Consider the following 27603-nt stretch of genomic DNA (forward strand, 5'->3'; position numbering starts at 1 on the left):
GGAGTGAGCCACCCAGGTGCCCCTAGCAGCTAGATTCTTATATTAAAAAAAAGAAAAAAACAAAAAACCCAGCTTTTCCTCCGTATGAGCATTTATTGGGCACCTACGTACCAGATCCCTGTGGTGAAACCCGTTCAATTTCACACCAGCCTGGAAGGGATTATTCTCCCATTTTGCAGATGGGAAAATGAAGGCCCTCAGCGGCCGGCACTCCAAAGTAACGGAGTCCTGTTTCCCCAGGAGTGAAAACGGGCGACACGGAGATGGAGGTGGGAGCTGTTAATTGAAACCTTACGTGGTATCTGGGTCGTGTCCGTCGGTGGAGCCCGCCTGGGCAAAACGTTCCAGGAGACATAGTGGCATGTGGGCACCTCTGGGCCCGGGACGCATCTCCACCTCCTCCGTCAGGGTGCGTTCGCATTTCCCCGCTTTTGAGAGGAGATAATGACACCCTCGGTGGCCTCCACCCGCCCGGGTCCTTATCGGCGGCCCCAGACCCTGCCTGAGCGCCACTCGGTGTCGCGGGCCCCCGGAGGCACTAGAAGTCCCGAACCCTGATGTGGACGCGGGTGCGCCTTAGCTCCGCTCCGCTGGGGACACTACGCTCCCGAGGCATCCGGAGACCGGAGGCGAGGGGTGGAGCGGCGCGTGCGCACAAGGGAGCCGCGGGGAGTTCGAAATTGACGGGCAGGGCGGCAGGGCCCGGGGGCATCCCGGGCATGGCCGCGGCGGCCGGCCTGGCGCGGCGGCTGCGGGCAGCGCTGCGGGAGGAGGAGCCGCGGTGAGGGCGAGGGCTGGGCGGGCCGGGGGGTGGGGCGAGGGTCGTGGTCCACTCTGACCTCCCAGTCCGTAGGGCCGTGGAAGAACTGCTGCGCCGCGGCGCGGACCCCAACCTGGTGCTCGCGGATGGCGTGGCAGCCATGCACCTGGCGGCCAGAGCCCGGCACTCGCGCGGTCTGCGCTGCCTGGAGGCCCTACTGCACCGGGGCGGGGATGCTAACGCTCGGTGAGGCGGGGCCCGTACCCGGGGCGGAGTGATCCGCGCAGGGGAGGGATTTCCCGAATCCAAGGGCGAGAACTGGGAGTCCTGGAGAGGGCATCTCACAGCCCGAGGGCGGAGACTCGGGGCCCAAGGGTGGGGCTTGGGGACTTGGGGGCGGGTTCCTAAAGATCCAAGGGCGGGGGCTACGGTGCCAGATTGAGGGTGGGATGGGAGGTTGCGCTCGGGCCAAGTAGGGATCAAAGATTCGGATCTGGCGGTAGGAGCTCTAGGGTCAGAGAGCAGAGGTTTGAGTCTGGCCGAGGGTGCAGGGTCTAGGATCCAAGAGTGGTGTCTCAGGCTGGGGGGTGGGGTGGGGGGCGGTGGAGATAGGGGGCCGAGAGCCCGGTCTCCGGGGTCCGGAGGCGGAGCTCTCATTCCCTCTTCCGCTGACCTCTCCTCCGCTCCTGCCCCAGATCGGTCGAGGCGCTCACGCCGCTGCACGTGGCTGCCGCCTGGGGCTGTCGCCGCGGCCTGGAGCTGCTGCTGGGCCATGGAGCGGACCCGACGCTGCGCGACCAGGTGGGAGCCCAGCGCCCACAGTGGCGGAGCGGACCCGGAGGGAGCGAGGAAGGGAGGGAAAAGGGCCTCGGGTGCCCCCTGCTGATCAAGCCGCCGCAGGACGGACTCGGGCCGCTGGACCTGGCGGAGCAGCAGGGGCACCAGGATTGCGCACACGTCCTTCGGAAACTCCAGACTCGGACGAAGACATCGACCCGGACCCGGGCAGAGAGCCAGGAGCCTGAGCCTGAGCCCGAGCCTGGCGGTGGGTGGCGCCTGCGCGTCCTCGGGGCTTAATCTCTGATCTAGTTTTGCGTGTCTCTCTGATGACCGCTCTCTGGTTCTGTCTCACACGCGGTGCGGCCGGTAAACTGTCTGCCTCCGATTCTTTCCCTCCTCCCTGCGACTCTTTCTGTCTGATCCAACCCCCATCTCTGGCTCTGGCTCTCTTCACCCTTCCTCTCTGACCCTCCCTCTCATCCCCTACTTCAGGCCCAAACCCCTGGAGAAAGGGGCTGGACGCCAGCCCCTCTGGACTTCCCAATGCGACGCTGGGCTTCATAGCACTGGGCAGAAGTGATGGCAGGGACATAGGCCTGGAAGCGGGCCCCAGACTCCCCCGCCACCTGGCCCGCCCTGAGATTGCTGACAAGGATAGCAGCTTGGAGTACCCCCCAGGACAGTGGGACTGCAGCTCAGATGCCTCCTTTGTCACTGCGATCGAAGCTTCTGGAACTGAAGACCCAGCCCCGCACACCTCCTCCTGGGCTAGGTCATCTCCCCAGACCAAGCAGAGACTCATGCCTACTATTCGACCTTCCCAGAGGACGCCAAGGTCCCCAGGTACCCCACAGCTGGTACATCGAGCTGCTGCGGCAGACAGGGAGGCAGAACTAAATACCTGTCTGCAGGCCCTGACTCTGACTTCGCCAGATGCCTCCCCCTCCCCCCTAGCCCTCCCTGATGGGAGCCCTGCGCAGAGCCCCCCTCGGGAGCCACTGCCTGGACTTCCCCATGTTCACTTCCTAAAAGACGAAGAGTTGTCCCTCGACAGTGATGTGGCTGCCCTCTGGCTGACAGAGGATGAGGCGAGCTCCACAGGTGGCAGGGACCCTGTCCCCTCTCGCTGGTGCCCTCCAGTCCCTGCCATGACAGACCTGGAGATACTTCGAGGGCTCCGAGCACTTGGCAAGAACCCTGGCCCCATCACACCCTTCACTCGGACGTACCACCTCCGACAGCTGGAAGAAGCCCGTGCTGCTCCTGGTTAGTCTGTTCTGGGCATCCAGAGTCCAAGGAACTTCCAGGGATCCCTGGAGACCCCTGGCTCTCGGTCCTCCCTCCTTTATTCTTTATGTCTGGGAACAACCCCTTCATTTGTCTGCCTTGACTCAGTTTCCCACACACACACACCCTGCCTGCCCCAGGCTCAGACTTTTCAGGGCACAGCCCAGAGCTGGCCGAAGCCCTGCGGACAGGATGTATCCCAGATGCCCAGGCAGATGAGGATGTGCTTGCCCAGCAGTTTGAGCGGCCGGACCCCAAGAGAAGGTGGAGGGAGGGGGTCGTGAAGTCCAGCTTCACGTATCTACTGCTGGACCCCAGGTACTTGGGGCAGGGATAGAAAATTCTGGGGTTGGTCTGCTTTGTATCCTTTTCTTTTTAAGTGTATTTATTCTGTGAGAGAGAGAGAGAGAGAGAGCAAGTGCACGTAGAGTAGGGGGAGAGAGAGAGGAAGAGAGAGGATCCCAAGCAGGCTCCACACTGTCAGCACAGAGTCTGACGTGGGACTGGAACCCACGAACCGTGAGATCATGACCTGAGCCAAAATCAAGAGCCAGACGCTCAACCAACTAAGCCACCCAGGCGCCCCTTTGCTTTGTATCTTTAATATTTATTTGTTTATTTTGAGAGAGAGAGAAAGAGAGAGTACATGTGCACGTGCAAGTGGGGGAGGGGCAGAGCGAGAGGGAGAGAGAAAATTCCAAACTGGCTCTGCGCTGTCAGTGCAGAGTCCGATGTAGGGCTCGATCTCACAAACCGTGAGATCACGACCTGAGCCGAAATCAAAGAGCTGGGTGCTTCACCCACTGAGCCACCCAGGCGCCCCTGCTTTGTATGTTTAAAAGGGGCACTAGCCCTGTCTGGTCATCTTTATCTATAAAAGGTTGGTTAGACCCCGTTCAAGCTGCCGAGTGTCCTCGGAGAGCATCCACCGCTCTCTGCCCTGGAAGGGGCTCACTGGACTCGGATTCGAGTTGCTTTGCGAACTTAGAAACTGTTTCTGGGGCAACTGTCATCACTTCTTCCTCTCTGAGTGACCCCTTTCATCCAGGGAGACTCAGGACCTGCCAGCCCGAGCCTTCTCCCTGACCCCAGCTGAACGCCTTCGGACTTTTGTCCATGCCATCTTCTATGTGGGGAAAGGCACACGGGCCCGGCCAGATGTCCACCTCTGGGAGGCCCTCAGCCACCGTCGACAGCCAGGAAAGCAGGTGTGAGGATATAGATCAGGGTCATGGCAGGGGCAGCTGGGTCTTGGGGAGGTTAAGGAAGGAGGGAATTGGAGGACAGTCCCTGACCCCACCCTGGCCCACTAGGCCTGCCCCAAAGTGCGCCAGATCTTGGACATCTGGGCCAGTGGTCGTGGTGTTGTCTCCCTGCATTGCTTCCAACATGTGGTTGCTGTGGAGGCTTATACTCGAGAGGCGTGTCTTGTGGATGCTCTAGGTAGGTGCCTGACTTGTGAGGTGGGGGGAGTCATATGAGGGGCACTTGATCTACTGATTCCCTCACCCCTTTCCTCTCAGAGCTGTTCATTCATTCAGCCAATGAGCAATTATTGAGCACCAACTGTGTACCTTCATGTGCACGTATTTTGCTCTTTTGGTTTGTCCCTGCTTAAGGGTAATATGCAGTGGGCTCACCGTCACTTCTGCCAGGGGGTTCCAAGGATGCCCCTGTGACCTCGCCCCTAATCTCTCCAGGCATCCAGACACTGACCAACCAGAGACAAGGACACTGCTATGGAGTGGTGGCGAGCTGGCCACCCACCCGGCGACGCCGCTTGGGGGTGCATCTGCTGCACCGCGCCCTCCTTGTCTTCTTGGCCGAGGGTGAGCGAGAGCTGCGGCCCCAGGACATCCAGGCCCGCGGCGGAGTACTGGGGACTTGACCGTCCAGCCTAGGTAGAGATCGGGGTGTTTGAATGTTTCAGCTGCCCCATGCTGACATCAGCCCCCCATCTCCAGAAGGCAGCCCGGAGGGTGGGGGCAGGCAGCATGGCATATCCCCCCCTCAAGCTGAGGGAGGACTTTGTTACAGATGGACCTGCTGGAGAGGTAGTGAGCTTCCTGTCATGGGAGGACGACAAATAGGGAAGCAGAAGTTCTTTGGAATGTTCTAGTGCTTCAGAACATGCTAACGCTTTGGCAGTTTGGTCCCGTCTGTACAGTCCGCTTTTATCTCCCAGACGCAGGGGACTCACGTGTGGGATGGACAGGGGGACTCTGCCGAAGTCAAGAGCCAGATTTCTCTGCTTCCCAGCTATGGGACCCCGGGCCAGGAATTTGTCGCTCTGAGGCTCAGTTTCCTTACTTTGTACAGTGGGGACAGTGAGGAGTGCTACCTCAGAGGGTCATTGTGGAGATGGGAGTAAACGAAGCCATGCAGTGCGATGTGTGGTTCAGAGCCCGGCACTGAGCCAGAGGCAGCCCGTCTGCCCTGGTGGAAAATCTCTTGGGGAAGGGAGGTGCCATGATGCTCTCCAGGGGCCGGCTGTGTGTGGTGATATGTGGGCAGAGCTGGGGAGGTCGACAGGGTGTGGGTGAGCGACCAGCCCTCCCCAGGATAGCTGTGCAACTCGGGCCTCCGGACATTGTTTCTCTGCCACTGTTTCCTCCACCATAAAATGGAATAAATAACCGCCACTTCCTGGCGATGCTATACCACATCAGACTTCACATATGCTTAGAGCTTTAGTAAATGCCAAGCTGTCATCCTGGTGAGGTGTTGGCGGGATCATTTTAGTTTCCAGAAGTAGCTTCTTCAAGCTTTCAGTGTATTTAGATTTGGGAGGATCCGCCGCCTCATTGGGTTGATTCCCCTGCCCATCATCGTGGCTCGGCGAACCAGGTCCTGAAGGGGGCGGGAGGTAACCTGCGCTGAGGTTCCCACCCGCCTCGATTCCTGCGGGCTGAGCCCCTGGCTACTCGTGGGGTGTGGCTGGTGTGGTAATTAGGGGCCAGGCCTCTGGAGTGGGTCGGGCTCAACCATTTTGTGTGTGAGTGGGGGGACTCAACCATTTTAACCGAACCAAAGAAACTTCTCTAAGCTTCTCGTTCCTCACGTGTAAGACCCGGAGGGCTCCCAGACCCGTCTCTTGGTAAAGTGATAGCAATGAAAAGTGTGCCATATGCCCAGGAATTCACCAAGAAGTCACTGGGAAAGAATCCAGAGACCCCACCCCCATCCCCCAAAAAGACCCCAAAGAGATGGGCTTTGTCTAACAGGGTTTCCCAAGGTGGACCCTAGTGTCATTTGAGGCCAAATTATTCTTTGCAGTAGGGGCCGTCCTGTGCATTGTAGGATGTCAGGACAGCATCCCTGGGCTCCACCCACTTCCTCCCATCCCCAGTTGTGGCAATAAAACATGTCTCCAGAATTTGCTAGGGGGGAACACTGTCTCAACCAGAACCCCACGCTAAACTAAAGGTGGGCTCACAAACCAGTGGGGAAAGGACCAAAGATGCAGTAACTAAAGGGACAATGCTCTCCCCTCACCGTCCACACAAGCCTCGAGACACATTAGAAAATACAGAAAAGGGGCGCCTGGGTGGCTCAGTCCCTTGAGCAATCACTTTGGCTCAGGTCATGATCTCAGGGTTTGTGGGTTTGAGCCCCACGTGGGGCTCTCAGCTGTCAGCACAGAGCCCACTTCGGATCCTCTCTCTCCCTCTCCCTCTCCCTCCCCCTCTGCTCCTCCCCCCTTCAAGTGTGCGCAGATGTGCCTTGGCTCTTTCTTAAAAATAGACATTAAAAAAGAAGAAGAATATAGAGGAGTGGGCGCTTGGATGGCTCAGTTAAGCATCTGACTCCGGATTTCAGCTCAGATCACGCAGAGCCTGCTTGGGATTCTCTCGCTCTCTCCTTTCTCTGCCCCCCCCCCCCCCCCACCGCTCCTGCTCTCTCTCTCAAAATAAGTAAATAAACTAAAAAGAAAAAAGTAAGAAAATATAGAAGAAATCCTTCTGCCCAAAATGAAAACAGACAGATTCATTGGCTCCAACATAAAAATTCTTCACGACAAAAGTGGCCTTAAACCAAGTTGGAAGATAAAGTAGATGGAGAGTAAAAGGTACCAAGTTGCCCTGTAGCATGGGATAAAAGGGACTGAACGAACATGGTGTCAGGCACTTGGCACAGAGCTTTGTATACAGGTGGCACTCAATTATGGCTACTGCAACCCACGCAACAGCTACTGATCCTCACCTTAACCGCTGTATGAACCTCAGTTGGACGGCCTCCTGCCTTCCAAGGACGGGGAGCTCGCCGCCTGTCTCTGCTCTGGGAATACTGCCCAAGAAGCCCCTGCATTCTGAGGAGGGAGGGAGAACTCGGGCAGTAAGCCTGGACAGCCAACGCCCTTCCTTCTCTGCAGTTCAGCTCTGAGTGGGTGGGACCCTCATCAGCCCAGCCTGCAAGATGGGGAAACTCAGGCTCAGGACGACCCTGCCCTGCGGTCACCCAGCACAGGTCCGGACACTCAGATTGTCGCTTCTTTTTATTGAGTTACAAGTTGAGATGTGCAGGTTCAGTGGCACCAGCCCCCCCATCCCTCCCCTCTCCCTTGGGCAACAACAGCTCCCAGCGCCAAGAAATGGGGGGTAGGGGGGGGTCTCGGGCAATGAGGCGGGGCCCCGAGGGTCCCAGGATCAAGCACGGCTGACACGGAAGACAGAAGGGGGGTGGGGGGGCCTGCCTCGGCCGTGGCGTTGAGGGGCAGGGACTTCTGTACAAGGTCATCCTCCACGGGGGTTCTGGCTGCGGCCCCAAACACCGATGGGTCCGGCAGGATGGAAGCGGAGAGCGGTGTATCCACTTGGCTCCGGAGAATGCCGTGCCCCACCCAGCCGGCCTGGGGGCGTCTCCCTGCCCTGACTCCGCCCCCCGGAGCGAACAGCCCGCCCAGGTGGTCCGCGCGGCGGACGTGGGGCTGCTCCTGGCTTCCTCCTGCTGCTCCGCGGCTTACCAAGCGATGCCCGATGCCCGGCCGGCCCAGCGGCTACTTCTTCTCTTCTGGGGGCGCGGGCAGGGGCTCGGGCAGGGCCTTGGGCGAGGGCTCGGGCTCCCAGAGCAGGAATTCATGGAGGAGTGTGTTGACCGTCTCCGGACACTCCAGCATCACCATGTGGCTGCCTTCATCAATGAGCTTCAGGAAGGCCAGCAGCAGGATCTGCGGGGAGGGGCACAGGCTCAGGGTGGCCAACGTAGAATGGTGCCTCGTGGGGCACCCAAGCCCAGCCCCACGCCACGCCTGCAGCGTTAGGAAGTCCCTCCTATGCTCTACCCTTCATCCCTCTACTTCCATCCAAGCTGGACGCAGAGAATTGCCTGCCGCCCCAGTGGAGCTCGACTCAGTATTCATTCAACATTTATTAGGTGCCTACGATACGTCCAGAGCAGGCTTTCTCAACCCCAGCACTACTGACATTTAGGGCCAGATCATTCTCCGTGGTGGGGGCTGTGTCCCATGCCCTGTGGGATGTTGAGCATCGTCCCTGGCCTTGACCCACTAGATGCCAGTTAGCAGTGTCTCACTCCCCTCAGTCCACAGTGTGACAACTTTAAAAAGCCTCCAGACACTGCCTCATGTCCGTAGGGAGCAAATTCACTGCTGGGTGATAATCCCTGAGACAGACAGAAAGGCAAGGTCTCTCATGCCGGGAATCTTAACCTTGGCATTCCTGACACTTGTTAGGGGATCATTCTTTACCGTGAAGCCATTCTGTTCATCAAAGGATGTTGAGCAGCATCCCTGGCACCCACCCACCGGATGGCAAAAGCCCCTCTTCCCCATTCATGGCAACCAGAAAAGTCTGCGGACATTTCAGGGGCATCCGGGTGGCTCAGTCGGTTGGGCGTCCGACTTTGGCTCAGGCCATGATCTCAGGTGGGTTCGAGCCCCGTGTCGGGCTCTGTGCTGATGGCTGGGAGCCCGGAGCCTGCTTCGGATTCTGTGTCTCCCTCTCCCTCTCTCTGCCCCTCCCCGGCTTGTGCTCTGTCTCTCTCTCAAAAGTAAATAAACATTAAAAAAAAAAAAAAAAAAGGCCGCAGACATTTCTGAGGTCCCCCGGGGGCCAGAATCCTTGCTGGTTCAGAACTGCTGGTCCAGAGCTATTCCAAGTGCTGGGGATCCCACAACACTTTCCTGGTAGTCTCTAACCTAAAGATCCTCCGGCCCACCCTCTCCCAGAATTCTGCATTGCGTCCCTGGTCACTTACCCAAACCCCAGCGGTAAAGAGCACCTTTGATGTGCAACGGGGAAAGCACATAACCTAATACCTGTCCAGGGCAGCCCCACGTTCTGGATTCCTCCCTTAATCTTAGCTCTCAGTTTCCTGGGGCTGGAGCACAAGGCAGAGTCCACCTGGGGTGCACACACGGGGGGATCTGCGGGGCGTGGGGGCCAGGGTGCCAAGGCCCTACCTCAGCCATGCGCTGGTCTTCCTCCACCGGCACAAACTTGTCGTGCATGCCATGGACGAGCAGGACGGGCACAGTCAGCTCAGCATGGTAGACCTCATCGCCTTCGGGCCAGTACTGGCCGCTCATCATGGCTCGCAGAACGAAGGACGACACGTTGAACGCGTTGCCCTCTTTTAGCAGCTGCTTCTCTTTGGCTCCTTGGCGGGCAAAGCCGGCCCTGGTGGTGGGGAGGCATTCCTGGGGCCCTCATGCCAGCTTGGGCCACCAGGGGTGCCCCGCAATGCCAGTCCAGCAGTACAGCGCCCCCTCCCGCCCAACTCGGGGAGATGCCAGGGTCTGCCAGGGCCAGGGTCACTCACTTGAGAAAGCTCCAAGCCAGGCAGGGCGACAGGCAGTGCAGGACGCACGTGGGCATGTTGAAGATGGAACAAAAGCTGGGTTCCAATGCCGTGGGGCCCCCGCCGTTGATCATGATCACCTTGTGCACCAGGTCTGGGTACTCGTGTGCCAGGAACGTGCAGAAGGAGACACTGTCGGTGGGGAGGGTTGAAGGGTGGCAGTCAGCAGGATACAGTAAGTGAGGGAGTTCATGCCCTCCCTCACTCAGAGGCAGGTCCTCGAGGGCCAACATTCCTCCCCAGGGGCCCATGGGCACTGGATGGGAGGGATGGGTGTGGCATTTGAAATGCCCCCAAATTGGGGCGCCTGGGTGGCTCAGTCGGTGAAGCGGCCGACTTCGGCTCAGGTCACGATCTCGCGGCCCGTGAGTTCGAGCCCCGCGTCGGGCTCTGTGCTGACCGCTCAGAGCCTGGAGCCTGTTTCAGGTTCTGTGTCTCCCTCTCGCTGACCCTCCCCTGTTCACGCTCTGTCTCTCTCTGTCTCAAAAATAAATAAAAACGTTAAAAAAAAAATTAAAAAAAAGAAATGCCCCCAAATTGCAAGACTATATATGTGTTGAGGGTAATTTTTTTTTCTTCTTTTTTGGAGACAAGATCCAAATCCAGAACTTTCCTCAGATCCTCAAAGCCACCATGACCCCCAAAGGGGTAAGAGTTACTTATTGTCAAGTGTTAAGGAAGCAATCCAATGAAATCCTTTGGTTTCCCAGAGAAGGTCCCTGTTTCCTATGTATCCCTTCCCTTTAAGGATAGTCTGTCTCCAGCTTCTGAACGTGGCACGTCAGCCTGCCTTATGCAGGGGGAGAGGTGCAGCCTGAAGAGAGAGCCCCCAGGGGTCCAGTTCCTGTGGGCTATAGCCATTCTGTTTTGTAAACTAGTAAACTAGTAACTAAGTTCACCATTGGGTACATTTGTAAATTATTTAGCAAATAAAGTTTTACTGGAACACAGCCACACCCACTGGTTTACAATTATGGCTGCTCTTTTTGCTATGGCGAAAGTAGAGTTGTAAAGTTCCAACAGAGATGACCATACGTCCTGCAAACCTAAAATGTTTACTCTCTGGCCCATTGAGAAAAAATTTGCCAACCCTTGCTGTAAAGAGGGACAGGATACGATCAAGAGTGAGGCGGGCTTAACTGTGCCAGGGTGGCTCAGTCCAGTAAGTGTCCGACTTCGGCTCAGGTCATGATCTCACGGTTCGTGGGTTTGGGCCCCACGTCAGGCTCTGTGCTGACAGCTTAGATTCTGTGTCTCCCTCTCTCTCTCTGCCCCTCCCCTGCTCACGCTCTCTCTCTTTCTCAAAAATGAATAAACGTTCACAAAAATTATTTAAAAAAAAAAAAAAAAGGAGAGAATAGTACCCCTTGGCAGTGATCAGGCACCAAGGTCCAGTCTCCAACGGAGTGAGCACTCACCTAAGTGCCAGATGGTGTTATCTATCACCCCTTTAAGGGAGAGTGAAAATTACAGCAACCTGCGTCCTTGGAAAAAGACTTTACGGGATTCTAATTAGCCCTTCCTTGGAGGCCTTGGGGTCTTCAGAGCAACTGCTTTTTGAACTTGAAGACAGTGGTTCTCAGCCAGGGGTGATTCTGCCGGCCAGGGGGCCCGGGGCAATATTTGAAGACGCTTCAGATTGTCATGAACATCACCAGGCCGTTGCGCCAGTGGCAACCAGCGGGTAGAGGCTAGGGATGCTGCTGCCACACATCCAACAGCCACATGAAAGCCCCTCACGGAGAAGAAAGACCTAACCCAAGATACCAGCGGTGCCGGGGCTGAGAAACGCTGCTTTAAAACGATATGAAATGATAGCAGTGGCGGGAATCCCTATCTTGTTACAGATGTTAACGAGATGTTTTCAAGGAGAGGAAGCAGCGTTTTGGCGAGGGGGTGTCCCGTCCTGGCCGCCCCCGCCCCCACCCCCCCATCTCTCACCCCCATCCCCGCCCCAGCGTCGGCTCACCCGTAAGAATGTCCAATGAGCACGTTGCGCTTCTTGGCGTAACGCTTAAAGATGGCGCGCATGTCCTCTGCCAGCGCATAGAAGGTGTAGGCTGCGGCCACCTGGGGCGCGGAGCTGGCCCCGTGACCGGCCAGATCGGGTGCCACCACCTCGTAGCCCAGGCGCACAAAGAAGTCCAGCTGTTCCTTCCAGATGGCCAGGGAGCCGCCCACACCGTGGATGAAAAAGAGCACCACATCGGCCTGGGCACCTTTGCAGCTTGTGATGCGCTTCTCACAGTCAATGTGGATGGTGCGCTTGGGGCGCCGGGTTCGCCGCCGGCGGCCACCACTGCCACTTCCGGCGCTGCCCGAGCCCGAGCGGCCGTCACTGCCTGCCGGGTCCGCCAGCTCCACCTCTAGGGCGGCCGGCGGCTCCCCGGAGCCATTCTGCCCGTGCAGGAGGTCAGCACGGGGTGCCCGGCCCAGGTTCTCCACCAGCAACCGCCCGTTGCGGTACACGGTAATGCGGCGCTGGCAGCGGACCAAGCCAGACCGGTCCCCCTGGGCAGCATCTGGCAGTGGTGGAGGTGGGTTGGGGGCTGGAGCAGGCCCGGCATGCTTCACCCGCAGCACACGGCCAGGCTTGACCTCCACAAAGGTGTAGCCATCACTGGACTCGACGCTCTCCAGCGGCCCCACAGCGTTGGGGGGTGCGCCCAGTAGGCAGCAGAAGATCCCGTCGGTCACCCCGGTCAGCATGGCGTGTCCTGGAAGTGGGGCCACATCCATCTCAGGGGTCATCTACATGAGGAACCCTCCACCCCCACAGCACCCAATCCCTGCACCTGGGGCAGGTGAGCTGCGCTAGGAGGTACCTTCTGGCCCCCAGTGTTTGGAGGGCGACAGCCAGTCAAGCACCAAGATGTTTAGTCTAGTCAGTGCCTGCATGGTGGCTGGCCACCCTCCTGGGCGAACCTAGTCTATCCTGGAGAGAAGGACCTGGCTATGGCTGACCCCAAGAGGTGTCCATAGGGAAGGTGGTATAGTCAGGGGGTGCTTCTTGGAGGAGGAGACATTGTAGCAAATGAGGACACCCCCCCCCCCCAGCTGAGGATTATAGCAGTTATGGCTTCCTAAGCCCATTCATTCATTCATTCATTCACTCATTCACTCATCCATCCATCCATCCATCCATTCATGCACACACTCTCACTAACTTACTTTATACTTCCGAAGGCACCTAAAAAGGTGCAGATTCCAGCGAGCCCCCATCCCAGGCCTCTGAACCTGGCTCCTGAAAGGTGAGGCCCTCAGGGAGGGAGTTAGGGACTGAGCTCCAAAAGGCCTTGTCCAGCTCCCCGAGACCCAGACTGGGTCTGTTTCACAGAGGGACAAGCTGAAGCCCGGACACTCTGTACGCCCCCCCCCCCCCCCGACCCCCAGTCAGTGCTCTGGTTTCTGGGGGGGTCTGACACAATCCCCAAAGGTGATGAGGATGGAGAAGGTAAAACCCTCCCTGGGGGCCTCCAGGCCTCCATCCTGCTCCCTGGGCTACCCCCCCCTCCGTGTCCATGGCAACCACAGGCTGTTACATAACTCAAGGGGGATACCTGTGCAGCGCACCCCCATTGTCTAGGGCCTGGAGATGGGACGAACCCCTCCCCCGCCCCCGTCCCCATCCTGTGAGCCCTGGGGATAAGACACGCCAAAGGCACGGCCTGTGATGGCCCAGACTTGATGATAGAGGGGGAGCAGGTCTCGCCTCTCACTCCACTGAGATCCCAACCCTGGATTGCGGAGGGGGACGCAAATGCGCCACGCCAGGTCCCCTCCCCAGAGGCAGATCCCTGCCTCCCGGTTGCTAGTCAGCCCTGCGGCGGGGTTGAGGCCACTGGGGCTCCGTGGGTTCCTAAGAGCCCGAGCACTGGCTTTGTGCACACCCCCTTCCGAAGTGGAAGCCCCGGGGACCTCGTGTCCCCCCTCCCAGAGCCCACTCCCCGCTCACCTCATCTAGGGCCCCGTAGCCCAGGGCAGGGCGGAGGAGTCCCGGGCGGAGAATCCTGCGTCCGCCTGCGGCGCCGTTTTACATGGTGGCACGGGGTCGACCCAGGCGCGTCTACGCGGGCAGCCTCGGGCCCACGGCGGTCAGCGCGGGGGCATCCCGCGGCCGCTCAGAGAGCCGGCCCTTTAATTCTCTCTCCGGGGGGGGAGGGCCGCATGCCGACGGTCAGGCACCTTGGCCAATCACAGCTATGAACCGACCTGGCCTAGTTAGACTGCCAATCATAGGCCGCAGCTCGGGGATGGAGGCGGGCTCATGAAGTAACGACCCCGCCCCCTTTAGGGGCTTAACAAGGTGGAGGGAGGGATTGGGCCTGGCCCCAAGGCCGAGAAGAGGGCCCAAACTGGGGTCTGCGGAGCTCCCGGGAGGTAGCAGCTGGAGCCCTTTACTGCGAAGAGGATCCCCTCGGCTAGCCTATGCCTCCAAACTGCCCTGTACCCTCCAAAGGGGGCCCCATGGTCCTCTCTCTGTGCTGACCTTTCTGTTCTAGAGGTTCCCAGATCTTTCCAATTTCAGGTGGGGAAACTGAGGCTAATGAAGGGCACAAAGTCACAAGGCAAGATGTCGGACTGTAGGGCAGAAGTGGACTTAAAACCACGGCTTTGTGATATCAAGTCCCGGAAATTATTATTCGTTAAACCTTTAAACAGATGAATTGGAATTTCACAGACGAGCCAGTTTAACCGTTGGTCAATTTAACCGGTGACTCCGTGGTCCCAGCTGGAGTCAGAGATCCCAAGGTTCAAATTCAGTCTCTGCCCTTTGTTGATATGTGACCTTGGGCCAGCCACTTTTCTGAGACTCCTTATTTCTCTATGAAATTAATCCCCTGAGTTTGCTATGCAGCTAAAAACACCCAGCACGATAAGTGCTCGATACATTATTGACACTATTATTGTACTGGTTTAGTAGTGTAATACTACTCACTTAGTAGTGGTTTGCTAAGTGATGGTGCAGGTAGGATGGACTTCAGAGGACAAGGGGTTAACCATTCCTTGCCCACTCCCAGCTCCTGGAATTTGCTGCCAGAGCTGGAATAGGTCCCACCACCCACTCTTGCCCACTCAGGGTGCTCCTGGGAGACTACAGTTGATTCATGCAGTAAACAGTCCCCTTCGCCCCTCTCTGGGCCCTCCAAGTTGGGAGATTCTGGGGAGCCTGCAGCGACTCAGCCCCAAGCCTGGCCCTTGAGGGGTCCCTGGGCTTTTGGGAGAGTCTGGGGAGAGCTATACAGGGGCACGGTTGGGCCAAAGGGAGGGAGGGGGTTGGGGAAGAGGAAAATATCCGAGGATTTTAAAAGATGAATGGGGACGGGGGAGATGAATAGGGGAACATCAGGCATTGGAAAGTGTCGCTGAAATTTATTGTGTGTGTGTGTGTGTGTGTGTGTGTGTATGGAGGGCTTCATATGCTTGCCAGAGGAGCTGGGTATTTTTCGTGGGGCAATGGGGAGCCATAGAAGCTGTGTGAGAAGGGAAAGGGCTCAGATATGAGTATTAGAAAAAAATTTTCTAGGGCCTGAATGGAGCCACCACCAAGGGCAAGCTTGAAACCCATGAGTTTTACACTGAGAAACTGAATCCCCGAGAGGAGCAGGGACCACCCCAAGGACATCCGGCCAACATCAATTCAGGTCTCCTGGGCACCCCGCCAAAGAGCAGAGACTTGGCTGGGCCCTTAGAAATGCTGCCAGCCAGCTGTGTGCCATCTGCCTGCCTCCTGCTGGGGAAGGAGAATCAACCAGCCGTTTCCTGAGGCTGCCCCCAGCTGCGCGCACGGTCACCTCCCGGCACCCTCTGCTGGTCGACGGGAGAAGGAACGACGGCTCCCAGCAACGTCTTGTACGCAGGCGCATGCCGAAGAGGTGCCGTTCGTCTGCCACCTGTTGGTCGACATGAAGAAGTACACTCCCTTGCCTGTAAGGACGCGCACACAGATGGGACGCAGGCGCAGAACTGCAACTCCGGGAGGACCCGGTGGCCATTGGGCTCCGCTGTAGGAGAAACTACATTTCCCATAAGTTTTCGCACTGCAGCGGCAGAGCCTATAAGCTTTGGAATAGCCGGCGTGGGGACCGCGCGACGGGCGGCTGGACATGGCTTTCTTGGTCGGATCCCTAGGTCGCCAGTTGGGCCGCCTGAGGTGAGTCCTTACGGGGATCCTTCCCCAAATTTGGAAGTAACGGCGGTGTCCCGCGCTGGTGCCAGCTGTATACGGACAACATGACTTGCCAACGCCTTGCGCCTTTATGGAGCGCCTCTTGCAGCCAGGCTCCGTCCCGGCACGGATAGGGAAGCCGAGGCTCCAGACTGGTTGAGCGTCACGCCGAAGTCACAGAGCTCCCCCTCTGACCTTTCGCACCGTCTCTCTACCCCCGCAGGTGGCTCCAGCCCCGGGCCTGGCTGGGGCTCCCCGACGCCTGGGGACTCCTCGCCGCACAGCAGAACCGGGGAAAGGCGCGCGGGAACGAGTATCAGCCGAGCAACATCAAACGCAAGCACAAACACGGCTGGATCCGGCGCTTGAGCACGCCGGCCGGCGTCCAGGTCATCCTTCGCCGCATGCACAAAGGCCGGAAGTCTCTGAGCCATTGAGGATTGCGACGCCGACCGCGGGACCCCCATTAAAGCCTTTGTCTCTCCTGGGACCTCTCTTGCTGTTGCTTTTGTGGGGAGCCCGGACGACTCAGACATGCGTGCACCTCAAATTGTGGGGTTGGCCCAGGGGGAGAAGTCTGGGGCTGGACTGAGAGTGGGAGTAGGAAGTCAGACCTAGTCCCTTTCTACGATTTTTGAATTAGGAAGAATTTTGAACATACGGCAACAGCCCACTGAGTAGCACAGTGAACCCCGTGTACTCTGTACACAGCTCTGACCACCAGTCACCCACAACCCACCTGCCCCCTCCTGTGTTATTTTGGAGCAAATCTCAGGCATCGGGTTATTTCTTCTGTAAGTATATCAGAATGCATCTCTTCTAGAAAAAGCCTTTTTAAACACTCCAGGCCTGGTGACAGGCCTTTTAAGAACATAACCAAAACAACTTTTCACACCCAAAAAAATGGTTAACGTTGTTCCTTAATATCATTAAGTGTCTAATAAATGTCCGAATTTCCATTTGTCTTCTACCTGTCATAATTTTCCACAGGTCTGGGGAGGCTTGTGGGGAGGGGGTTGGTGTTGGAATTCACTTGCTCCTTGGGGATGCGTTGTATGACCTTGAGCAAAGGCCTTAACCCTCTGAGGCTCATTTGGCTTCTATGAATTGAGGTGCTTGTTTCTCCTTTGCTGTGTTGTTGGAATAATAATACTTCATAGTTTCCACTTAATACTACTGAGTATTTCCTATGTACTGGGTGTCGGGTCCTTGTCCTTGGCAGGCTATCAGTCTGGTGGGCAGGGTAGGAGCACTTGATTTGTACCCAGGCAGCTCGGAGACAGCGGAGTCGGGGCTGAGAGGAGGATTGCGAGGGCTGTGGGACTCTGGAGGAAGTGCCTGGCTTAGACTTGGGAAGAATGAAATCAGAGAAGGCTTCCTGGGAGAAGTACCAGGATCGGGGAGGGCCCAAAGGGAGAAGGGATTAGACCCCGGTGTCAAGATAAAAGGTGCCTGAGAGATGCCGGAGGGTTCCAAAATTCGGGGCCAGGGAGATGGGACTGCATCCCTGGGGGACTGGGGAGCCACGGGGGCATTTGGACAAGAGAATCTGAGCTGTCAGTTGAAAGATATTAAGCAGCAAGTGCAGAACAGTTTAGATCTGTTAACAGGTTAGGACCCTGGGGAGGAGGCTGGGAGTGTTACGGTGGGTCCCTGTCTTCCGGGGCTGCTGTGGAAACTCCATGAGCCACCACATGAAAAAGTGAAGTAAACGCTAGAAAGTCGAGAGACTAGCGGAACCTCCCGGAGTTGTGGACTACAAATCCCAAGAGACTTCGGGGGCACGGCCTCCGCCCACTTCCGGATTTTGCGCCTTCGCCTCCAATTCCCGGGCGGGGTTTTGCTTCCTCAACCGAACTTGACCACCAAAGGAGGAGGTGTGATGGCCAATGGACGCGTGACTTAGTGGGATCTGGCCAATGGAAGCGCGCAGAGGCCGCTATCCTTGGGGCGGGGCTAGAGTGCAAGCCAATGAGGGGGGGCGGCGGCGCCATCAGTGTGGGCTGTGCCGTGGCTGGAAGTTACTGTGCGGCGGCGGCTAAGAAGGCGGCTGTGGTGGCGGCGGCGGTGGCTGAGGCGGTGGCTGAGGCAGCGACGGAGGAAACAGAAGATGGTGAGAGAGGCTGCCGGGCCCGTACTCCCCCCTCCGTTCGACAAAATGGCGCCGCGGGCCCACCCACCTTTAGTAATCCCTGAAGCCCCTCACCTCCCAGCCCGGCCCCCTCAGGCCCCGCCCCGCCTCTCGCTCTGCCCTATAACCTTCAACCTCGGGACCCTGCTGTGAGCTTCCTGCTGACCCCACCCCAGCTCCTTCTCTCCGACCCCTGACCCCATGTAGGCTTCCAGGCCCTGACAACCCATTCATTTCCGGGTCGCTGCTCCCCCGGAAATCGGTGGGGGTGGGGATGGGGTCTCCCGAGACCCCCCATTTCAGGCCTTGTCCTCGGCTTCCCCGGCCTGGGTGTCTCCAGTTCATGAGGATTTGGGAAGCTGGCCTGGGCGTTGGGGCGGGGGAGGGGGCTTGACTTCGTGACATGTGGGGCTTTGTAGCCAAAGGAAGTGCGACATCACAGACTGCCCAGGTCCCCCAGAGCCCTGATCCCACCCCCAGGATTCCGGGCCCGGACCTGCCCCTAGGAGGGAGCAAGTTCATCTCTCCGATCCCAGGCCTTTCTGCGTTAAATGGAGGTAGCAATAGTCCAGACTTGATAGAGTTGTGACAATTGAGAGAACTGATTTCGTGAAGGGCTTAGGACAGTGAACGCTCAACAGATGAGCTGGGTGACTTGGGGCTGGTGACATCTTCTCCCAGCTGGCTTCTCATCTTGAGGTGGGAATAATGCCAGCTGGTTGGGCCATGCGCTCATCCTGGATTTGGTTATAGTGGTTCTTTGGGGTCCGTCCCCCAGCCTGCAGAGTGGGATGGTGACTTGGCATCAGAGTTGTGCTGAAGGCCCCACCCCCACCCCCGAGCTGACAGAGGTGATGCAAGCTTTTGCAGGGCAAGTCAGAACCCCGTGGTCCCTGGACCCAGGGCCCGAGCCCACAACCCACGGGATGTGGTGAGGGATAGGCAACAGAAGTAGGAGAGGGGAAAGCGGGTCCTTAGCACGCGGGTCCCCAAGCCTGGGTGTTGTCCCTTGATTCATTGCTGCAATCTCGTCCCCCACGTCCAGTCCATAAGAAGTTCTGATGGCTTTGCCTCTAGGATGCATCGTGAATTCGTCCACAGTTCCCTACCCTGGTCTAGGCCCTGCCGCCACTTGTCTGGACGCCCGCCCCAGCCTCTTCCCTGGTAACCTTACCTCCATCCTGCCCCCCCCTCCCCCGCCCCGGCAGCTTGTAATTCACCCAGAACCAGAGCGAGCTTGTCACTTAAAATGTAAATCTCATTATACCACTTACTAGCATATAAGATACTCTAGGGCTTGCTTTCTTTCTTTCTTTCTTTCTTTCTTTCTTAATGTTTATTTTTGAGAGAGAGAGGGAAAGTTTGTGCAGGAGTCTGAGCAGGGGAGGGGCGGGCGTGGGTGGGAACAGAGGATCTGAAGCAGGCTCGGCGCTGAAGGCAGAGAGCCCCAAGTGGGGCTCCAACTCAGGAACCCGTGAGATCTTGACCTGAGCCGAAGTCTGATGTTTAACCGACTGAGCCACCCAGGTGCCCCACTCTGGGGGTTTCTTGTAACCCAGATGAGACCCCAGCTGCCCCCTCGCCCCCAAGGCCCCGTCTACCTCTGTGATCTCATCTCTCCTGTTCTCATCTCTTCCCTCAGCTCCAGCCACACTGTCCTTGTTTTCATGTCCCCACACTCTTGAGTCCCTTCCACCCCAGGGCCTTTGCATCTGTTGCTCCTTCTGCCTGGAATGTTCTTTCTCCTGTGAACATCACCCCCTCAGAGGAGCCCTTCCTGACTTCAGGAGGCCCCTTGTCTCTCGTCTCTTGGCACATTATTTCTTTTCCTCTCTCTTTGGGTGGGTTCACTGGTGGACTGCCTGCCTGGGGATGGCACACACATGTTCGGTGAGTGTCTGCTGAGGCAGGTGCACGGCTTCTGGGCCCAGCTTTGGCTAGGATTTGGCCGGCTGGCGTGAGGATTTCTCTCCTGTGCCCGAGGCCTTGTTTTCCTGCTTGGCTGGCAGGAAGTACCGGTCATCCCATCTTCATTCATTTATTCAGCACAGACACACTGGTGCTAACAGCTGGCCTTCAAGGGAGCTCTGCGAGAAACTCTTTCCCGGGCTGGGGGGCCACTTGCCCCAGGTCACCCAGCCAATGAGGGGCCCGACCGGGATTGAGTGCAGGTTGTGGGGTTTCTGCACCTCTCACCACTCTGCCACCTGGCTCCATGTGAACCCTGCCAGGGGTCCAGGATGGAGACAGCCCTGCCCTGCCCTCTGCCCTCAGGGAGGAGCCAGTCCAGCGAGGGAGATGGACATAGAAACGAGTGACCTCATCGGGGTGTGATTTTGGCTCTAGCAGAGGTTCTCAAGGCGTGGGGAGAGGGAAGGGGCCGAGGGGGTTCGGAGCTGAGCAGAGAGGTTGGTGGGTGTTTCCAGCATGGAGAAGGGAGGGGCACTCTGCGGGGGTGGCCCAGGACCAGCACAGATGGAGGGGCTTTGTGGCAGGAGGACAGCGTGGGCCAAGCCGAGCCAGGGCTTTGGAGGGGCTTGAGCAGGGACAGGAGCCCCTCGTCACCCTTCAGGTCTCAGTGCCTGCATCATTGCCTCTGGGCAGCCCTTCCTGAGCCCCCGAATCAGTCACAGCTTTCCCCAGTGCTGTCCTGGATCTCACAGTCCCCTCCCGACACCCTGTCCTCATGGCCACTCAGGACTCACCAGCTCTTCGAGTCTCACCTGTGTCCCTGTGTACTCCGTGCTTCCCAGGGCCGAGAGCGGGTCTGTTGTGCCTTCCCCCCAGGGCCCCGCTGCCTGGTGCAGGGCCTGCCACATAGTAGGAGCCTGAGGAAAACCTTGCTGGATGGATGAATTTGGCTCCACCGTCTGGGGTGGAATTGGGGCAGGGGTCCTGGGATGGAGGAGGCAAATTTGAGGGGCTTTGAGCTGGCTCCGGGGCAGTGGGTCACCCAGACGTCACGCCTCCTGAGTGGGTGGGGGAGGCTGACCCACACTCCAGCTTCCCTAGCTGGTCCGTGCCGCCGAGGTCTCGCTAGGGCCCAGGAGAGGGAGGGCTGGGCCCTACAGAGGTGGGAACACCTGCTCTCACCTGCCCTAGAGGGTGGGGGGCATCACCTGGACAGCTGCTTCCCTGACATTGCTGAGTTCTGGCTCAGGTATGCGGATGGATCTCCCAAGGGAGGGTTAATGTGACCTGCAGGGCCTCTGAGGCCTTGGTTTTCAGGAAGGGAAACTGAGGCACTGGCATGTCATATAAACAAGGAGCTTGGCCTCTGAGGTTGGGTGAACCTGGGTAAAATCTGGTTTCTTGTTTTCTTGGTGGGGCTGGGTGAACGCAGACGAGGACCATGTGACCTTTCTGCCTCCATTTCCTCGTCTTTATTATGGGGTGACTCCAGCCCCTGGCGGGCCATGTGAGGAACCCCTGCCCACCTGCCCCACTCCAGGCTTGATGACAGCGCCGCCCTCTTGTTCTGCTAAGAAGTCACCCCAAACTCTTGGCCATCATCCTTCCCCAAGCATCCCTCAGGCTCTCGTGCCTCAGTTTCCTGAGGTGGACCTGGCTCTCACTGGCCTTTCTCGCCCCCGTCTTATGGCTGAGAGTCACTTCCTTCCCAGAATCAGGGCCTTTCCCCTCCAGAAAGCTCACCCTTTCTTGCCCAGCTCATGCCAAAGTGTCAGAGAAAAAGGACTTTCGATAGGTCAGGGCTGTGAATGAATTCCGGTGCTGGCTCCCGGCAGCCGCACGGGCCTGGCTCCGTGCCATGGACGGGCCATTCTCCCTTTGCGGAGCAGCCTCCAGGTCGGTGGACCCCAGGAGCAACCCCTGAGCTGACTCTTGTTCACAGACCTGTCTGCTTCAGTCCACACAGCATTTTCTGAAAAGCCCAGCCACCTTGAACAACCTGGTGACGGCGTGCTAAGAGTTGGGTTTCTGAGTTTTCTTAGGACTTGGGAGCTCATTTGACCCTGGGTTCCCGTGTCCGTACAGCAGCAGCCTGTGTCCCGGCTGCCCTCTCCCCTTCACCCAGGGCCCTGCTCCCCCACCCCTGTTTACGGTCACTCTGGCCCACAGGGTCTTTTAGGGTAGCCGAGCCCTTTTCCATCCCAGGTCTCTGTCAAGGTGGATATGTGGAAACGAGACCAGGTGTTTAATATTCGGCAAGCACAGAGGGAAGGTCTGGGCCCGGGTTCGACTCCCTGCCCTGCTCCTTGCTCAGCCTCCATTCTCCCCGCTCTCAGCTGGTTACAGGGCTGTTGTGAGGACCCCAGAAGAGAACGCTCACTTATCCCAGGGCTACTTTTTTCTGGTCCCAACAGTGTGCACCTCAGGTAGCCAGCTTAAGGGTGCATTCTGGAAAACGTCACGGGAGGACCTGAGGAAGGAAACTGGAAGTCAGCTGGAAGCCCAGTCCCACAGGCACCCCAGGGATGGCCCGACCTGCTGCCCTGTCTCACTTACCATCTTCCCTGTCTTCTAGGCAGATTTTTTGAAAGGCCTGCCTGTCTACAACAAAAGCAATTTTAGTCGATTTCACGCCGACTCTGTGTGCAAAGCTTCGGTGAGTACGCGTTCCGGGCGCTGGGAGTGGTTCTGGAGCTGCCGGGGTGGGGGGGGTGGGGGCAGGGCACGACGTGGACACACTGTCGAGGTCCCGCCAGGAACGCAGGCTGGTCTTCGAGCCCAGCCCCGCCCACATCCTTGCACACCGTTGTCTTTATGGGAGGGTGGGTGCCCAGGTGAGGGGTGGGGGACCCCAGTCAGCCCGCCTGCTCTCCTCACCTCCCCGGCTCTCCTGCAGAACCGTCGTCCCTCAGTCTACCTGCCCACGCGGGAGTACCCATCTGAACAGAGTAAGTGGCCTCTGTCAGCCTGTCTCAGCCTGGCTGCCGAGGGGAAGGGCCCCAGGGCGGTGTGGGTGGTGAGCTCCGGGATGCCTGTCAGCAGCTGGAAGCCTGGCTTTCTCCGGGAGCCTCCTGATCTCCACATGCTGGCGTCCACATGCGGCCCCGAGGGGGCCCTCATTAGCTCTCATCTGCTGCTCGCCGGCCCCCTCCCCTTCACCTCCCATGAGTTTGGGTGTCCCCTGCCAGCACCGCGTCGCAGACCCTGAGCCGCGTACTGTGGGGAGGGGTCCCCGCCCAGCCTGGGGTGGGCAGCTCAGGGAGGGGGCGGCCAGGTGGAGGGGCCCGCAGAGAAAGGCACAGAGCGCGCAGAGCAGGACGACCTGAAGGTTATCGTGGTTGTGTTTTATTTTAATTGTGAAAGGAACCTACCTGGACCCTGCTGGGTGGGTTCTGTGCTCACCGGGGCACAGCTGTATAGGTCTGTGTTCCTGGTCTGCCTGGACCCGAGTGCCGGGTTTCCTTCCCCGACCTGGGGGTGGAGCCCCAAGTGCGGCGGAGGTCCTGGGTCTCCCTAGGAAGCAGGGGCCCAGCTGGAGCAGCCGGCTCAGGCCCCCGGTAGTAGCTGTGTGTGGGAGCAAAAACACCAGGCTTCCCGAGCTCTCCCGTGCTGGGGGTGCAGACTCCCCACGCAGTCACCCAGGCAGAGCCAGGCTGGAGACCAGGGAGGGGCGAGGGCCTGTCCTGGGAGGGGCAGCGCAGGCCGGGGTGGGGGCTGGGCCACCTGCAGCCTCTTCCCGCAACTTTCTCCGCCTTTTCTCCTCAGTCATTGTGACAGAAAAGACAAACATCCTTTTGCGCTACCTACATCAGCAATGGGACAAAAAGGTAAGGTGCCTGGGATCAGGTGCCGGAACTCATGGCAACGGTGGTGGCCAGCAGAGGGGCTCTGAGTGGGGGATGTTTGGTGGCTGAATAGCAGTTTGCCAGGCAGTCTAGGGGAGGGAAGAGCATTTTAGAGCAGTGAACGGCGTGCCGAGGCCATACGGTTCTGGCGTTCAGGGATGGGTAGGAGCTTGTCAGGAGGTACAGAGGCCTGACTGCCGCTGAGGCCTGGCTCTCCACAGCCTGCCAGCATGGCCCGGGCAGCAAACAGACTTCAGTGTTATTGCCGAAAATCTTTGTTTAATGGTGAAATGTCACATGATTAAAGTTCCAGGCAATATGGGGCGCCTGGGCGGCTCGGGCGGTTAAGTGTCTGACTTTAGCTCGGGTCATGATCTTGTGGTTTGTGAGTTCGAGCCCGCATTGGGCTCTCTGCTGTCAGCAGAGCCCACTTCGGATGCTCTGTCTCCCTCTCTCTGCCTCCCTGCTCGCACTCTCTCTCTCTCTCTCAAAAATAACTAAACATTAAAAAAAAAAAAATTCCAGGGGCGCCTGGGTGGCGCAGTCGGTTAAGCATCCGACTTCAGCCAGGTCACGATCTCGCGGTCCGTGAGTTCGAGCCCCGCGTCAGGCTCTGGGCTGATGGCTCGGAGCCTGGAGCCTGTTTCCGATTCTGTGTCTCCCTCTCTCTCTGCCCCTCCCCCGTTCATGCTCTGTCTCTCTCTGTCCCAAAAATAAATTAAAAACGTTGAAAAAAAAAAAAATTAAAAAAAAAAAAAAATTCCAGGCAATACAACGGGGTGTAGTTGTAGTGAAAGGTCTTGCCACCCCCATCCCGAGGCTGCCTTTTTACACAGGACATTTTTTTCTTTTTCTTTAATGAAAACTCGCGTGCGTTCTGCAACACAGTCTGGGGGTTTTTGCCTAACACTGAGCATCAGACAGCGGCCTGCTGTGGGTGAGGTTGGAGGAGGACCCCATGATGAAGGGACTGTTCTGAAAATCTCAGCTGCGTGGCCCACCCCGTCCTCCTCCCCAGCCCCGGCAGACCTGGGTTCCCGCCGTGGGGGAAAGGAGATTTTCCCACACAGGCCCGCTTTCCTCTTCTGTGGCAATGCACGCCTTCCCTGGGTGGCTCATGGGTGCTCTCTGCCCTCTGGCTGGGTGGCTTATTCCTCAGTGTGTTCCGTGCAGAGCCGGCCGTGGTGACTCCTCACAGGGCCCGGGAAATGCCTGGCAGTCTGGGGCTGGCGGTCCCGAAGACTGTGGCTCAGCCCGGGGCGGTCCGGCAGGCAGGAGAGGCCCTGGGCTGGGTGCCCAGCTCCAGGCCCGGCAGCAGGTTTTCAGGGGCTCGCCCAGATGAAGACTTACGCGCCCCCCCTTTTGCCCTGCCTCTCAGAACGCCGCCAAGAAGAGAGACCAGGAGCAAGTGGACCTCGAGGGTGAGAGCTCGGCGCCCCCCCGCAAGGTCGCACGGACCGACAGCCCGGACATGCACGAGGACACTTAAGACTCTCGCTCCCCACAGGCGCCTCCTGTCTTGTCTGCTCCTCGCCCGCCCGCCTTGTGTAAGCGCCCCCCACCCTGCCCCCCCACCGGCCCGCCCCCCGCCCTACAATCCATACCACTTCCAACCTCATAGGAGCCGATGTATTTATTTTCCTTGAGTTTTTATTTATGCTGTAAAATGTACCAAGCGATGGTTAAAGGGGACGTCAGACCCAGTAGTGCGATGTTGGTAGATGCTTTTTAAAAAACATTGTTATTCACAACCCCTCCCCCCCCAGAACCCCCTTTGTGCCCCCACAAGCCCCCAGTTCTCCGGAAAAACCAGAGCGTGTCTGCAAGGGCCTAGAGCCGGGGCCCTGCTGTGGCCCGGCAGCATGCGTGGGAGCCCTTCTCTCTGCTCCTGCTCTCCAGTCCGGGCCTTACAGACTTGGCTTGGACCTGTGTCGTGCCCAGGCTTTGCTCTGAATGTGTGCCAGGGGGAGAAGTCGGCATTTCCGGATCTTTCTCTTAAGTCATTTTATCATGGACTAGTGCGTGCTCCGTGTCCACCCCAATAAAAGGATCTTTCCTACTCGACCTCGCGTCTTGGCTCCGTATGCCTCAGCCCCAGAGGACGGAGTCACTGAGAGTCGTCTCATCACCACCAAGAGGAGCCAAGAGGGCCCCCCCCACATGCTGGGGCCCTGGGAGCCACTGGATTCTCTCACGGGCCTGCTGTGGCCGCCTCGCTCAGAGCCAAGACCTGCCTGGACCCACCCCCCATGCCTCACCTGTCAAGGTGTCCCAGAGGACCAGGACACCCCTGAGAGATGGTCCGTGTTGCCAAGGACATAACTGTGGTCAGCCCCACACCCTGGATGCCTCGAGTCAGGGTGGTGTTCCCACCGGCCACTATGGAGACCGCCCAGGTGGCATGGCCTTGAGCGCCCCTGGTTCAGAGACGAGGCACATGGAGCTCTGAGGAATGCCCAGCCCTGGAGCTGTCGGTCAGCAAGTTACACAGCCACTGGCGGGCTGTCAGCCAGGCTGGGTTTGGGCCCGAGCTTGGAGACGTAGAGGGCATTCAGGCTCCAGGCAGAAGGTTTGAGGCCTCAAACACTGGGCCTGAGGCCAGGGGGAACGCTGCTTCTCCCCACCCACCAGCCCCAAGTGGGGGCCGTGGCCTGGGAGCTGAGCGCTACAGCCTTGAGGGCGGTGAGGGGTTGGGCTGTGGAGCTGGAAGGAATGCCAGGCTTTATGGGGTGCCACCAGATTATCACCGTGGAGGTCCCTGCCTGAGCCAGACTGCTCCAGCCTGGGCCGCCCGGCGCCTCCCACGGTGGAAGGTTCTGGGGGTCACCACCGAGCTGTGCCCTGTGGGGCCAAGGGGCTTTTCCTCCCAGCTTTGGGTGGCATTTACGCCTGTGTTGAGTCCCTGTGGTCACAAGGCAGGTGCTCACAAGATGCGAGCTTGCTCTCGGTGGTGCTGTGGTGGACTGAGTCCCCAGAGGCTCTCAGACTCCTTGGAATCCCCAGTCTCAGGGGTTGGTCTGACCTAGGCAGGCACTTGGTGTCACTGATGGTTAGTGAATAGACTTCAGCTTCAAAGCGTATGGGATAGTGAGAGCCGGTGGCACGCCTGCCCTCGTCTCTGTGGCCTCGGTTCCCCTGTGAGGGACTGGGTTAATCTCCTGTCAGTGTCAGCCACGGCTTGGGGAGGGGTCCCGTGGCCGTGGCCCACCTAGGCCTCCCTGTGGTCTCCCTGGTGCAGGTTTCCCTCAGCCAGCCTCTGCCCAGCTCTCCTGCCTCTGGGACCGCCCCTTATTCCTCTGCTCCTTCAGACACCAAACTCTGCCTTCCCTCACCTCTGTGCCTTTGCACAGGCTGCTCTCCTGCCTCCAGTGAACCCCGGTTTCTCTTTCACAGCCCTCCAAAGTGCCCCTGACTCACACTGGCTCCCCCTGGTCTCCTTCAGCCACGGGGCAGGGCCCATCAAGCTCTGAGCCTTTGGATGTGGACATGCTTGAGGGGGAGGGGCCGCGTCCCATCCCTGACTACGCAACAAAGAGTCCCAGCAGCTTGGGTCTGACAGCAATCCCACAGTGGGGCATCCTGGCCACTCCCCAATGGCATCCCCAAAAGTGCCATCCCCTCAACATCGAGACTCGGGTGCCAGGTGCCTTCCGATTTTCATACCCCAAGTTCCTTTCACTGCTCTGGCTCCTCAGATGGCAGCCTGGGAGGCAGTTATCCCAGAAAGTGCGGCCTAGAGGACCGTGTCACCTCTCACCCTGCAGGGCCAAGGCCAAGTCAGGACCTGGGCCTGGCACCCAAACTGCTGAGTCCTTTCGACACTTCGAGATGTCTTCCTTTGTCTAGGAAGCTGAAGCCAGGGCCTCAGGCTCTGCAGCTCCTCCCAGGGGCCCCAGGCCTG

At 58.5% G+C, this 27603-nt stretch overlaps 4 protein-coding genes across 10 annotated transcripts; 3 read left to right on the forward strand and 1 right to left on the reverse strand.

Moving 5' to 3' along the window:
* The first annotated feature begins 719 nt into the window (after window positions 1-719).
* Window positions 720-4728, forward strand: ANKLE1 (ankyrin repeat and LEM domain containing 1). The gene is given in 9 exon segments (XM_042928840.1): window positions 720-781; window positions 854-1006; window positions 1456-1561; window positions 1661-1809; window positions 2067-2806; window positions 2968-3145; window positions 3876-4015; window positions 4097-4270; window positions 4528-4728. Coding segments are annotated over 9 exon segments (1890 nt in total). The 3' UTR covers window positions 4716-4728.
* A 2576-nt stretch (window positions 4729-7304) lies between these two features.
* Window positions 7305-13908, reverse strand: ABHD8 (abhydrolase domain containing 8). Of its 3 annotated transcripts, none has more exons than XM_042928844.1 (6): window positions 13602-13908; window positions 12818-12890; window positions 11616-12363; window positions 9608-9778; window positions 9249-9465; window positions 7305-7994 (listed from the first exon to the last, which is right to left on the reverse strand). In XM_042928844.1, exons 3-6 carry the CDS (start codon window positions 12353-12355, stop codon window positions 7824-7826), a joined length of 1299 nt encoding a protein of 432 aa, XP_042784778.1. In that variant the 5' UTR covers window positions 12356-12363; window positions 12818-12890; window positions 13602-13908; the 3' UTR covers window positions 7305-7823. The 3 variants fall into 3 exon arrangements, with proteins under 3 accessions (XP_042784778.1, XP_042784777.1, XP_042784776.1); XM_042928843.1 differs by having other exon boundaries at window positions 12818-12972; XM_042928842.1 differs by lacking the exon at window positions 12818-12890.
* A 79-nt stretch (window positions 13909-13987) lies between these two features.
* On the forward strand, window positions 13988-16305 carry MRPL34 (mitochondrial ribosomal protein L34). Of its 2 annotated transcripts, XM_042928850.1 has the most exons (3): window positions 13988-14174; window positions 15174-15800; window positions 16039-16305. In XM_042928850.1, exons 2-3 carry the CDS (start codon window positions 15754-15756, stop codon window positions 16250-16252), a joined length of 261 nt encoding a protein of 86 aa, XP_042784784.1. In that variant the 5' UTR covers window positions 13988-14174; window positions 15174-15753; the 3' UTR covers window positions 16253-16305. The 2 variants fall into 2 exon arrangements, with proteins under 2 accessions (XP_042784784.1, XP_042784783.1); XM_042928849.1 differs by lacking the exon at window positions 13988-14174 and having other exon boundaries at window positions 15028-15800.
* A 1466-nt stretch (window positions 16306-17771) lies between these two features.
* Window positions 17772-25766, forward strand: DDA1 (DET1 and DDB1 associated 1). Of its 4 annotated transcripts, none has more exons than XM_042928846.1 (5): window positions 17772-17928; window positions 22437-22513; window positions 22754-22805; window positions 23623-23684; window positions 25081-25766. In XM_042928846.1, the coding sequence occupies exons 1-5, from the start codon at window positions 17787-17789 to the stop codon at window positions 25189-25191; spliced, it is 444 nt and encodes a 147-aa protein (XP_042784780.1). In that variant the 5' UTR covers window positions 17772-17786; the 3' UTR covers window positions 25192-25766. The 4 variants fall into 4 exon arrangements, with proteins under 4 accessions (XP_042784780.1, XP_042784782.1, XP_042784779.1 ...); XM_042928848.1 differs by having other exon boundaries at window positions 17848-17928; window positions 22433-22513; XM_042928845.1 differs by lacking the exon at window positions 17772-17928 and adding an exon at window positions 18182-18503.
* The last annotated feature ends 1837 nt before the right edge of the window (window positions 25767-27603 follow it).

The sequence above is a fragment of the Panthera leo genome, chromosome A2 (assembly GCF_018350215.1).
Source record: "Panthera leo isolate Ple1 chromosome A2, P.leo_Ple1_pat1.1, whole genome shotgun sequence".
Classification (NCBI taxonomy): Eukaryota; Metazoa; Chordata; class Mammalia; order Carnivora; family Felidae; genus Panthera; species Panthera leo.